This window comes from Sturnus vulgaris, chromosome 1, assembly GCF_052056855.1.
Source record: "Sturnus vulgaris isolate bStuVul1 chromosome 1, bStuVul1.hap1, whole genome shotgun sequence".
Taxonomy (NCBI): Eukaryota; Metazoa; Chordata; class Aves; order Passeriformes; family Sturnidae; genus Sturnus; species Sturnus vulgaris.
Window position 1 is genome coordinate 70,336,629 of NC_142243.1, and position 13,349 is coordinate 70,349,977.

The following is a 13,349-nucleotide window of genomic DNA, read 5'->3' on the forward strand; positions in this document are numbered from 1 at the left end:
AGACACTGAGGGCACAAACCTTATTTTCGGTATGTGAGAGCTGATGCATCTAGACCAACCAGTTGTTTCACAGCAGACAGTTAACCACTGTTTGTGTTTGCATAGCAAGACAAGGGGAGGGATCTTTTTATTCCTCCCTCACCTAGGAGAGGGCTGAGGCAGTCAGACATATTTGAAGTATCAACTGATTTTTAATTGCCTCTTCTGGCCTGCTTTTGAGCCGGCATGTGGGGAAAATCTCATGCCTCTCTTAATTTGTAGCACAGTTTTTGCTGATGTTGGGTACTGCTGCAAGTGCTCAGCACTTCGACAAACCCACACTTGGTTACCTAGAGGGACACAGCAGAAGGAAGAATGAAATAATTGACTAGCTGTGAAAACTTATATGTAAACAGCATAGCAATTATTCTATATAAGGCATTTATTCTTGTCCTGAAAAAGAATTTCAGCCGCTTAAGTTTGTTGGGTTTTTTTGTCCTTTTCCAAATCCTTGCATCATTCATGGCCTCCTGTTTGTTTATTATCATCTGCATCCTGCACTGATGAAGTGGGAATCTTGCCGAAGGCTATTATTGCAAATAAGGCTTAGTAAAATTAATATGGGCAGGAAGAGCAAGTTAAAGCAATCCAGTCAGTTTTTGTTCTACAGCGTCCTAATTTTTAATCCTTCTCTTGGCACATACAGTATCTCTGAAGGTAACTGGCAACCGTATCAACTACTGGAGCCAAAATAATGTTTAGGAACTTGACTGCCTATCAGTTGTACCCCAGAAGCCAGGCAGGTAGTTAGAGTTCATGCAGAAGGTGCAAACTGTAGCACCTTCTGCTATTCAAAATATACTTATTCAGCTTCCCACTGCTCACTTTCTTTTGGCATTAATATACTTATCCTTCCCATGATGGGAAAGCTTCCTCCCACCCCTTTCCCTCTGCATTACACTGCTACTGGCACTGTGAGCTCTTGGATGGAGGACTCAACACAGCAAGGCCATGGTCCCAAACTCCCCAAGCTACCCTAACACCAAATACTAGCGGCTGTAAGAGAAAACATTCAGGTTCATCCCCAATTCACAACTGTGGGGTTAGGTCTTGCTGACTCCAACACACAACAGTTAACACCAGCAGGTTCCTCACAGGAGACGTGCAGACAGCAAGGAACAGTGAGGAACTACATATGGTCTTTTGTAACAGCTCACCTTCAGTATTTGCTTTGGAGCCCTCATGCTTTTCTAGTTTTTGCCTGACTTAAATGAACAGCACAGACTATTTGTATAAAGATGATAAGCCTAAGAGGGATGAGAAAATTCTACTTATGTTAATTTATAGCATACAAAAATACATAACTAAATTGTATCTCTGACTGCAGCCAAGGACTTTTCCTGTTGCAAATGCTTTCCAGCTTTAGCTAAGTCTTTTAAGAGTAAACACCAGCAGAGCTGGTTTGTGTCCGAGAGAGGGTGCTAAAACAAAATATTTACTACTAAATCTTCAGAGCTCCACAACTGCTCAATTCAGTGCTTCCACCTGCATAAATTTTTTACTTAGTTTTTATCTTACTTGCTTGCACCTGGCAATTTAATACAAGCTTTAGCTTTACGGACATATTATACCGTAACACTTTGAAACATGGACACATTACACTGAAACACTGGAGTTTCAAAGCTGAAAATAACATTTAGAAAGACCTAACCACACCAGAGAAAAACAAGGGAACAAAATTCCAAATTTTCACTTCAGCTGATTACTTAGATTTGATTCCATACAGTTTTATTACTGTCAGTTCAGAGTTAATAAAATTAACAGAAATTAATAAAAATTAACTGAAGAAGGAGAAATTTAGGTTAGACATACAGAAGAAATTCTTTACTGTGAGGGTGGTGAGGAACTGAAACAGGTTGCCCAGGGAAGCTGTGGATGCCCCATCCCAGGCAGAGGCCAAGGATGGAGCCATGAGCAAGCTGATCTAAAGAAACGTACCCCTGTTTCTGAGAGCTTGGAGCTAGATGATCTTTAAGGTCCCTTCCAACCCAAACCATTCCATGATTCTATAAAATTCTGTCACACTGACCTTGTAACTCCCCATAGTGTCACTAGCAAAATCGAAATCTGCAGGTACATAACCATTGTCCTGTGCCAAAAAAATACAGAAAAAGGATGGATAACAGAAGAAAGATATCCTCTTTCATCTGAGCTAGATGCTCAGAGACAGAAGAGACATTTTGCCAGTGAGTTAGATAGATGCTGCTGACAGAACGATTTTGTGAAACAGGCACGTCCTAAGTTTAAATTCCAAGCTTTGGAAAAAGTCATGGTCAAGAGCAGTGAGAGCTAATAGGTGACATGGTAATGGGAGACAGAAAGACTTTTCTTTCCTGAACTAAAACTTTCTCCTGCTGATTGAAACTTAGTAGGAGCTGAGTGTTGCTGGTAGTTGACTGATCAGTGGTACCTTGTCCACCCTGTTTCCTACTGAGCTACAAGCCCGGTGGCACCTGTCAGCTCTGAAGTCATTGAAACTCAAAGGTGCTTTTCCTAAGATGAGGAGATACCCAAAACCTGACTGGACACCACCTTTGGCAGCAGGAGACCCTGCCTGAGCAGGTCGATTGGACCAGATGATCTCCAGAGGTCCCTTCCCACCTCAACCAGTCTGTGATCCTGTACATTAGGTAGTTTGTGATAAAGTACAACCCTTAGACCAGCAGTGCTTAAGCTAACTCCCTGTGGTATTGCACTTTGAACAGTGGTGGTTGTGTAACAACATTGCCCCAGAATGAAGTGCTGTTTAAATTGCCTCTTCTTACTCTGCTTGTTTTCAGGGAATTTCAGCTGGAACTAAGCAAGTCTCTTTGTCCATATGTCAACTTATTTTTCTGCCTTATATCTCAGGACAATGTGCTGTTCAACAATCACTGAAAGCTGGCTGGCAGAGATCCGCTGTGCTTGATGCCTGGGATCCAACTAAATTCATGGCATCACTCTCCCTACAAAACAGATGAATCCAAATCCTGCCACAGCCCTTAAATCTCCAAATTCAGGGTGTTAGATAGGTGTTAAAAATATCCATAATGCTATTACAGCTTCTCTTAGATGCCACCAGAGTCCTATTTGTTCTTCAGTGGTGACACTATTGTTTTTATAAAAAAGAAAGTTGCTGCTATAGAAGGAAACTAGTTAAGGAAGAAAACTACCACTTAGTATGAATATAATGTGTCAGGATCAAGGAACTGAAGAAATTAGAAATGTGACATCTTTACCAAACTTGAATATATGTTTCCTTTCTATGTTTTAGACAAAGAGGAAAAAGAATAAAGACAAAAATACCTTGTATTACCATATTCTTAGGTCTAGATTTGTCTTGACACACTAACCCAGATTATTTTGGACTATATAGAAATTGGAATAAAAATTGTGAAATCAAGGCATTGCAATGCACTGGGTCATTTCTATGTTCCTCTGTCAGTCAGCTTCCAAACTGTTCCTTGCTCTACAGCACCTAAAGAGTGCTGAGGTTTTTGGACAAAGAGGACAATTTTCTGTTTAGGGAACAATTTCTCTGGGGACAAAATAGGTATGAAAAAGTATTTCTCCTCAGTATTTCAAGATGGTTTGTAATGACACACAAAGAATTAAATCAACAACCTATGGAAAGGATGAAATAGGGGAAAGGCCGGCAGGTCAACCTCAGGAATTGCAGCAGTTAGTGTAGACTAACGTGCTGGAGTTTGGAAGCTTGAGCAAACAAGTTTGTGTGTGTAAAAGTGGGTTAGAAATTACATAAGGACACGCTTTCACGTGAATCTCCTGGCAATATCATTTCTTGGCAAGCAGCAGCCCTGGGAAGATCGCCATCCTCACTGCCCTTGGTGGACCTCTGTGTCTAGATCCAAGAGAAAGCAAGGGCTGAAAGACTGCATGGACAAAGAGCCAATCAGGAAGGAAATCTCAATGTCCAGAACATCAGTGCTACATTTTGGACAAATATAGCATATCTGTACATCAAGTAAACTTGAGCTTTTGAAGATGACACCAGTCCTGCACCACACGTGGTCTCCTTATTTCTGCTGTTTTTCTTACTGAAACCAGGAAACACATCTCTGAGCTCTGGTCAACCAAACTGTGAACACAGAATTGAGAAGGCAGCAATGGAAGTTCATGTATGGATGTGTAATTTCTTGACAAGTTTTCCTTTAGAAAATAAAATAAAAATGAAAAATATTAATAGTTTAAGAAATATTATTTTGATTTTGCATACCAAATATTTCTTTATTAAAAGCAGGGATAAAGAAGCAGGAAATTTTTGATGAACTTTGGTAGTTTAAATAAACGTTTTATAGTGGCTGTAAGACTTTGTTAGCACTTGGAACAAAAATGAGTTTTGAAGGTGTGAGGTTTTGTGCTTGCTACACTAAGCACAAAGCCACTTCCTTCCCTGACTCTTTCTCTGTTGTGGGTCAGAGGCTGAGTTGTGATGGGATGGGATCAGTAGCTCCTGTTCTGTGTGATTTTTGTTTCCTTCCTAGCCTGCCTAAACATTTGCTTATCAATCCCTCCCTAACAGACAGCTCTCCTGGGAGATGCCACAGTTGGAATCATAGAATCATTTAGACTGGCAGGGACCTCTGAGGTAACTGAGTCCAACCAGCAACCATTGGGTGGTGGATTTGGCACAGTGTGTGGAGGATTCAGGGCTTCAGGTGAAAGTTCAGCTTGTAAATACGAGTGCTGGGCCATAGACCAAACCCAAGTTGAATCCAACAGATTCAGTGACCCCGTCTGCTCCCAAAGTAGCCCGACAGCGAATTGAATCTTCCCAACAGGGCGGGTTCCAACAAAGGCAAGCGGCCGCCATCTGCCGTCACAGCCGGCTGGGTGATGGAACGGCACCACGCCGCCTCTCCCCCCGCTCACATCCTGCTGCCCACCGCCTCGCCATCCCTCCGCCCGGCTCTGCGCTCCCCGGGCCGAGCCCCGGCGGTCCCTCCCGCCCCGTGCCCGCCCTCAGCAGCGGGGCGGGCGCACCGGGGCCGGGAGGAGGCGGTGCCTTATAGGGCAGAGCCGCGCCGATACCCTGGACAGCGCCTGGCCGCCGCTCCGCCGCCATGGTGAGTGTCCCCCGCATCCCCTGCCCTGCCCTGCCCTTCCCGCACACATCCTCCCGCCGCCGCCTGCCCCCGAGCCGCCGCTGCCCCTCTCCTCCCTGGCCCCCGCTGCTCCGGAGAGCCCCCGCTGCCCGCCCTCCCTCCTCCCTCTGTGCTGCCCCCGCTCCCACGGGCCACATTCGGGGCGTGATTTTTCGGGGGGAAAGGGGTGGCATGGCCTCAGATGCCCCCAGCCCCTACGCGAGGCACCCGAGCCGCCCGCGCGGGTCGGGTCCAGCGGCTGAGCTTGGGCATTGTAGGGAAGGAGGGAGGGACAGAGGAGCTTCAGGGAGCGGGGAAGAAAGGATGGGGGAGAGGGAGCCCCGGGGGCATCCGCGCAGCGCGGGGAGCCGGGCGGCGTGCGGGGACAGGCACGTGGAGGAACGCGGTCCTGGGTGGAGGGAGGGAGGGAGGGATGGAGAGAGGGAGCGAGAGGTGCGCAGCCCCTGAGCATCCATCTCCCCGGGCCCCCTGCGCCCTGCCCCGCTCCGAGCAGGTGCATTCTGCTCTACTCCGAGGTGCGTTTGAGCGTGTTACATAAACCGATTATTCCCCTTAATTTGTTATCTTAACAGATGCTCTTGCTTTAGCCATGCAATCTGTAGTGGAACACTTTTTTTTTTTTTTTTTTTTTTCCAATGTAATGAATGAACAATGGAGTTTTAGATTCCAGTTCGGCATGTAAAAGAGTTAAAGCGGAACAATGGAACAATGAAGTTCTTGCTCACCTATTTAGTGAGCAAGACCGATTCCTCACAGCATATTGTGTCTTTGCAGTCATAGTAACTTTCCCAAAGGGGCTCATCCTGTTTATAAACAGCAATGCATTAAGCGTAATGCTGGCCTTACAAAAGTAGGACAGTATCAAAGAAGTATTTTGCAGCCTTAAATTTTGAGGCACATTAGGATGAATAATTTGGCAAAGCTTGTTGTATCAGAAGCTTGAGACACGATTAACAACAGAGCCTAGCTTTTCTTTTATATGATTTATCAACAAAAATACTTTTTCCCCCCGAGTGTCTTTACATCATATATAGTAAATTCTGCCTTCCTTGAATAACATTCAGTTCAGACCCTCCCTCCCCCCATAAATCCAGACATGAATAATATCTAAATAGTCTTTCCATGAATTAACTTGAGTCTTCTTTCTAAAAGTCATGTACCCACCTGCTGTCAGGTCTGAATCTGTTTCTGTTGTATATTATATTTGCCACCAGCTCAGTCTTGGGGTGATAGATATAAGAAGACCCAATTGAAAAGACCTGAAATAGTGGAGTACTTTATGCTGCCTAAGCCCCCCTAGAATGATTCTCCCCATTACATAATTGAATTCCTATTTCCTATCAATTTGGAATATAAACACAAAAGCTATGAGTAAATTACCATAGCTGCACAAAGCCTAAGTTAATACCATTGATATTGATAATACTTCCATTGAGGCAGAGGAAGAAGGTTACAAAGATACCTGGTGTTGCAGAAGGTAAGGTGCATTATTTATCAGTAATTAGTACAGGTAATACCTAGGTGCTCAGGAGTACTGAGGCAGCTGGAAATAAAGCTAAAATACCCTGAACTAGGTAAAATGTTTCATCTTGATTCCTTACAGTGCTGAGATGAAGTCAGTTATACTATGTGTGCAAATCAAGAAAGCATTAGTTGGTAACATAGGCATTGGCAACCTCGTACCAATGTAAATTCTAGCTGAGACGTACCCTTAACCTGCTTTTTCTGGTTCCAAGAGCTGTTCAATTAACCCTGGCATTTTTCTTGAAATGGCTGGAAGCAATAACCAGAAGTCGCCATTCAGAGCTACACATGGGTTTGGATTAGCAAATTTTTCTCTTCTGTATGTCCAGTAATCTTAGTGTTCAAAAGTTTCTGACATTTCCCAAGCTTTGTTATTCATACATAAAGGCATTCTGAAGAAAGAATTGCCAGTCTGAGAAAGTCCTTGAAGTGGTATAAAGGCTGAAGGTTACTTTGGCTCTAAAAGTTGGAAAGAGTGTCCTTGGAGTAACAGTTACTGAAAGAAAAACCTGAGCTATCGATGAAAGCTGTTGCAACGATGCTAGTGCAGGGTAAAAAGTTACAGCACATCGATTTCTAGGTGGACCTGGAGCTTGGGGGCAAGGGGTCATGGGGACATCAGAGTACACTACCAAAGGTATCAGGAGCAAATGTAGGACAAACAGATTTTTGGCCTAAGTGGTGGGAACGCTGACTAAGCATTCCCTTCTCTAGTATAGAAATAGAAATGCTGCTAGTGTCCTTTAAACTCAGCTGAGAGGTTTTTCAGCATCCTGGGTGTTCAACAATCACTATTACTTGTAGAAAGTAGCATAATGAAACTTTTTTGTTTGTTTTGAGAGTACATTTTGCTGAAGCAGGAAACCACTGCCATCACAAAGCATTAAGTATTTCCTCAGCATCCTCACCGTATGAGGGCAACCACAGTGGCTTGGCTCTTCTGCTTATGTAGTTCACTGCAGCTCTCCTTGCTTCAGTGAATCTAGGTCAAATTACACTGGCTCAGGATTTGGCTGCACCCTTGAACTTTAAACCGATTACACATTTTGATTTGTCAGTGTATTTTCCATGGGGTTAAATCCCACTTTTATGGAGTCAGAGGGTGTATAACATTGCACAGTCATGGCAACTTATGCTTACAAAGAGACTAGGTAGCACTAAGGTAAGCATAAACATGAGGACTGTATTTAATAACTGCCAGTATCTATACCTCTACAAGGATCCAGTGGTAGAGGGAGAGACAGAAGCGAGAATATATTTTTCATTTCCTTCAGAGGCTTTGATGCCCCTGCAATCTGAAGTCAACACAGAAAGACACCTAACTCTTGTAAGCATTCATAAGCGTCATGGCCACCATATCAGGATATGGACCTTGACATGGGCATACACTGCAGAGCATGCAAAAAGGGACGTGGAGAGAGCAAAAAACGCCACTTCTTTGTTCACAGTAGCCAAAATAAACCCCTGTCTCATTGTCCATTGGTGTTTGTTAGTTTCCCTGAATACTGCATGAGAAAGAGTATTGCAAAGAGTGTTCTAGCCCCAAACAGTGACATGCAAATTGGAAGAGAACATTTTTTCAGCAGACAGAGATCAGCTCAGCACAAATACCTGGTGACACAACATCCAGTGCTACATCACTCACAAGATCTCTCCAGCTCCAGCAGAGTGAAGAGGGAATGGACTGCAGCAGCCCTGCAATCAATAATCAAAGCAGGAAGGCAGGGGTTTGCCAGCTGACACAATTAATAAGCTATGAGAAAACATGCTGAGAAACTGCATATAGAACAGAAAAAATAGACCCTACTTGCACAGAAACTCAAGAAAGGACACTGAGGCTTTTTGCACATGGTGGAATTGATTAGGGAAAAAACCTTCCATGAACTGAAGTAAGAGTCCACCAATTCATTTGCATAGTTATAGATGCCTGCTTACCAAAACCTGCATGCTGCCCTTGGTGTTGATCCCTCTCATCTCTAGGAAGATCCTTTGATTCTTGAAGACTGATCATTGTATCTTCACTACAAGCAGTCTGACTTGTGAAAAAAAAAAACCCAGTCCTCTTGTTCGTCAGGCACTCAATTTTACATTCATTTAACTTTATAATATCTCTTGACTTTATTGAAGAAAAAGGTTTATCATAGGCAAACATTTTAAATTTGAACCTCTGACTCAATCAAAAGTTGGGAAAAAAAACCTGCAACAGTATTTTCTTGTGTCATTAGTAAAGTCCAAAGTAAGGCAAATAAAAAGGGCTGATTTATTCTCTGATCTAAGCAAAATTCAAATGTAAATAAATAGAATAATATCATAAATAGAATAATATCATAAATAGAATAACATCATAAATTTTCCTAAGCTTTCCTGCCATGCTATATGAGAGTTTTGTTAAACACTGCCTGTAAAACTGATTTAGAAGCTGAGGCATTATTAAGCCCCATACAAACAGAGTCTGAAGTCTGTATTTAATGATAAAGTAGTATGTCACAAATGCAGCCTGATTTGTAATTAAAGAAGGTAATGGAGAAGGAGGGAAATTATGAGGATGGAATTAAGCGTACAGCTGATTGTTCCATCCAGAGAGCTGCTGGGACGAGCCTGCCCTGTGAGGCAGTGGTAGAAAGGTACAAGGAGGATTGCCCAGCCATAACAGAGAAGAAACATCCTGGGATGTGCAGCTCTGTCATGTTATAAATGCCACACTTCGGACTTGGAGCACACCAATTTATCAGCCGATTTGTGAGTGCCTGGCCACAGTGGAGCTTGTAAATCCATTATCTGCATGCACCCTCCATGGCTTGCCTTATCATATGCTAAATACACGGGCCACAATATCTGAGTGACTGCATCTGTACCCGGGGGACTGCCCACAGCTGGCAAGTAGAGTACAGTATGAAATGAAGTGAATATTTATGACTTCTGTGGGGCTTCTTATCTACCTAACTAACAGCAAAAGGTTTTAGTTTTGGAGGACTAGTTAAATTCAGGTTTAAGAGGGTAATTAGAATTCTTTACATCTTCAAGGAATGACATTATATTGGCATTAATACTGAAAGTACTCTGACTTGATGTCAGTCTAACAACCCAGTGATAACTTTAAATATTGAGTTCATCTAGGTAATGACTTTTAAACTGCACTGAATTTCCTTTTTCTCTGTCAAAACTGACTGTGATGAAGTGGAAAAGGTCAGCTCCCCCATACTGATGGAAATCAAACCCTCTCTGAAAGAAATTTGTATACAAAGATATGTAATTAAAGAGAAAAAAATAAGATCATTTTCATCATCATTTGGAGAGATTTCAATTTTTTTCACCCTAAAGAGGATAGATAAGGAAATGAAGCAAGAAATAGTTCATATTCTGTGTCATCATTTGAAAACCAAACACAGCAAGAAATGGAAATTAGAAGTAGGATGACCAAATTTCAAACTCATATCCTAAACCCAAGCATTAGGAGCCACAACCAAACCATTTTTCCTCTAGATCTTTAAGAACCTCTTAGAGGATGCTAGTCAGTAGTCATCACCATTCATGACACTTTTTGGCCAGCAAAGACAATGTGGTGCAGAAACCTAACAGGGGGACTGACTTACACACATGATAGAAAGTCTGCAGCTGTTGTGATTTCCTCTCTGTGACAATAACTGATGCAGTTTACAGACATTGTGTATCATTAGGGTATTACCATGCAGCACAGTCATTAGCATTTTTATTCTGAGGAGAGTGTCCGTCTGGGTGTTTCCATGGTGTAATGGGTTTAAGAGTCTGGGCTTTAAAATTCCAGTTATGTGTGGATTAAACTCTAGGATACTCACTGTTGGGGCTGATGGAGAAAGGGAGCTAATTAGCATCTGCACCCTCTTATCGTGTGCCAGCAGACAGCACTCTGTTATTTGGGTTTCATACAATTTTAAGAAGAGGTGTCCCTGGAGTTCATTAGGGTTCATTTAGGGCTTTAAAATAGGTAAATTTAAAATTGTTTCGGAGGAGGAGACATAAGAGAACTCCCATACTCTCTGTTTTCTTCTTTATTAAGCTTGAAAATCAACTGTCATTTCCTTTCCTCTTCTTGCCCAGTCTTCTTTAAACATGACTGAAGTCCAAAACATGAATTAGCATTTGAAATACAGGGTTTTGCCCTCAAGGATTTAAGGGAGAAACAGAAGAAAGAAAAAAAAGTTAAGGACTAGTTATCAGAAGAAGATATTTCCCTCTTTAATTGTTGTTTTGTGTTCTTAAATCGCACTTTGGAAAACAGGTGTCAGCTTCTGTTTCTTTTTCTTTATATTACACTTGCATTTTCACAACCAACTTGAAGTGAAACAGTACTGTTTCTTGCATTTTTCTGTAAGCATGGATAAAACTGTTCCAAAAAGCAAAGTGCTTACAAATTGGCAAGGAATAAATGGTTGGCAAACTTTTTGAGAGTGAATTCCTTGTCAGGGAATTGGCACATCTCTTGGTAAGGCAGTTCTGAATATTACTGTCCACACCCGCTTTCTCTCCAATTGCTGGCTGCAGTCAGCCAAGTTACTTCTGCTGGGGTTTAAAAGATTAGCTGTGAGGCTGTGCAAGTTCTGATCTGGTAGGAGTTGGTATTTGTGTCAGAAACATGTTTTTGTGCATATGGTGTAGTTTTTTTCAGAATTTGTCAATAGTCCATGCAATTCCAGAGGGAAAAAGCATTAAGTCTGCTTTTATATTTATATGCTTGTCAATTTATTATTTAGATATCTTTATGTAATAAGTAGTTTACAAAATTAGCATTATAACTGGCTACTCAAAATTATCCTCCTCCCCAAAATCAGATGTTTGTGTGATATGAAAAATAACCCATGTAATGGGGGTATTTTTTAGAACCACCTGCATCTGTCCTCTCAGCTGTTAGTATTATATACCTTCCTAGAGTAGCATTTCAGTGTTGCTTTGCTATTACCTCAGACTTTACTGTGGATTTAAATCTTAAAATCAGCCCTTCTTACCTAGGAGTAGCCACTTACCTTGACTTGACTTTTTTCCAAGATGTATCTTTTAATACCGACAGAAGACTATTCATGAAGCCAGACAAAAATGCTATATTTTCAAGTTAATGGAGGAAAAAGAAAAATCAAAGACTTAGAAAACAAGCATATCAGAAACCACTTCAGATTGGCAAAGTCTTTATAGGTCCCTTTCTTCTTCCCACTTCCTGCTGCTACTGAAAGCAGAAATGAGAGATGTCTTCCAGCCAGGAATGATCATCACTCTCCGAATAGTAGACCTCTTATTTATGTGAGTTACCTAAGAAATATAAATCTTCTCCCCAAAATTTGGTGTGTCCACTGAAAAATGTATTAGAAGAATCTGGATTCACCCTTAAAAGCACCACTGGTAATTCTTCTTGTTCAAATACTGAAGCTGTTGGCTTTATCTGTCAGCTTGATGATAAAGAACCATGAGAAAGTACTGCTCTATCAATCCCTACCCAGAACCCGAAAAATGAAGTACATCACATCTCTGGTTTTATAGCATTCTTTTCCATTTTCATGGCTCTGTTTTCAGGAAGAAATTTAGTTACTTATTCTCTTTAAGATTTATTTATTTTTCTCTATGTGTCAAAAGCATCACAGGATCTTTGTGCTCTCCTTTGAAAGCTGAGATACAGATTGTGATTTCTTGGTGCTGAAACACATTTGAAACTTGTCTTTAAAACTGGCACTTTGTGCAGGGCAACATAAAAGGTAGCATTTAGCTTTATTGTTCTGCGAAATAGAAATACCTCTCCATTTCAGTGAAAACTGAAATGAAAACCTTTTGAGTTCAATGTAGCTACTTCTTTCTTACTGCTATAGACTTTGTAAGCCTGCCCTTGAAAGATAAAAGGCTAGATAGAAGTTATTTTGCTTACAATAACCTAAAGAAAAACTAAAAAATATCCCTTATAACCTATCCTGGAGAAAAATAACCTTTTTTTTCCCCATTCTACATTTACTAAAATAGCAGCATAATTTTATTTCAAATCTGGTATAACTAAAATATCCCTCCAGGACTACATTTAATAGGGGTTTTTTTTTCGCAAAATAATTTCTTTATCATCCATCAGCAAGTAATTTTCTTTGTTTGCCAGATACCTTTGGGAGATGGCAGAATTCAAATCAGAAAGCGTTTTGATGGAAAGGTACAAAGTTGAAAGCCAAGACAGAGAGCAATGTCATTAAGATAGGTGCAGAAGGGAAACAAGACAGCACTGTCCCATTTTCCCCCTGGATGTGTTTTCCTGAGTTTAAAGGAGTGTGAGTATTTCAGTATTCTGGCTTGGTAAACCTCTGGTCTTGATGAAGTTTGACATGCATACTCAAGCACTTAATAAACCTAAGAGCTCTGAGCACTCAGTAGGATAAGGAACATCCTGATCAGCTGCAAACAAGAAACCCATACTAGAGCCCTGGTCTTCAGCAAATTTGGGGTTTTATGTGTTCTTTCTTCTTTTACAAAGGTGTCCCCCCACTGTTCCACCTCCAAAAATGAACAGCATTGATAAGACACTGGTATAAGTGTAATTCTCAGGGGCTTTCGTTGGATGCAATAAGGTGGTTGTTTAAGCAAAGAGGACACAATATTATTCAAATAATGAGTCAGTGTAAATTAAGAAGACTGAACTCAATAACAAAGTAGAAAGCAAAGTGAGATGATTAGATATCT

The 13,349-nt window shown here is 41.4% G+C and overlaps 1 protein-coding gene across 1 annotated transcript in view; it reads left to right on the plus strand.

The window, feature by feature from the left end:
* Positions 1-5,006: 5,006 nt before the first annotated feature.
* Positions 5,007-13,349, plus strand: part of ELOVL2 (ELOVL fatty acid elongase 2) — a 51,138-nt gene continuing 42,795 nt past the window's right edge. Inside the window, exon 1 of the mRNA XM_014878743.2 lies at positions 5,007-5,105. Coding sequence (XP_014734229.1) covers positions 5,103-5,105 — 3 coding nt within the window. The 5' untranslated portion in view covers positions 5,007-5,102. The remainder of the gene's footprint in view (positions 5,106-13,349) is intronic.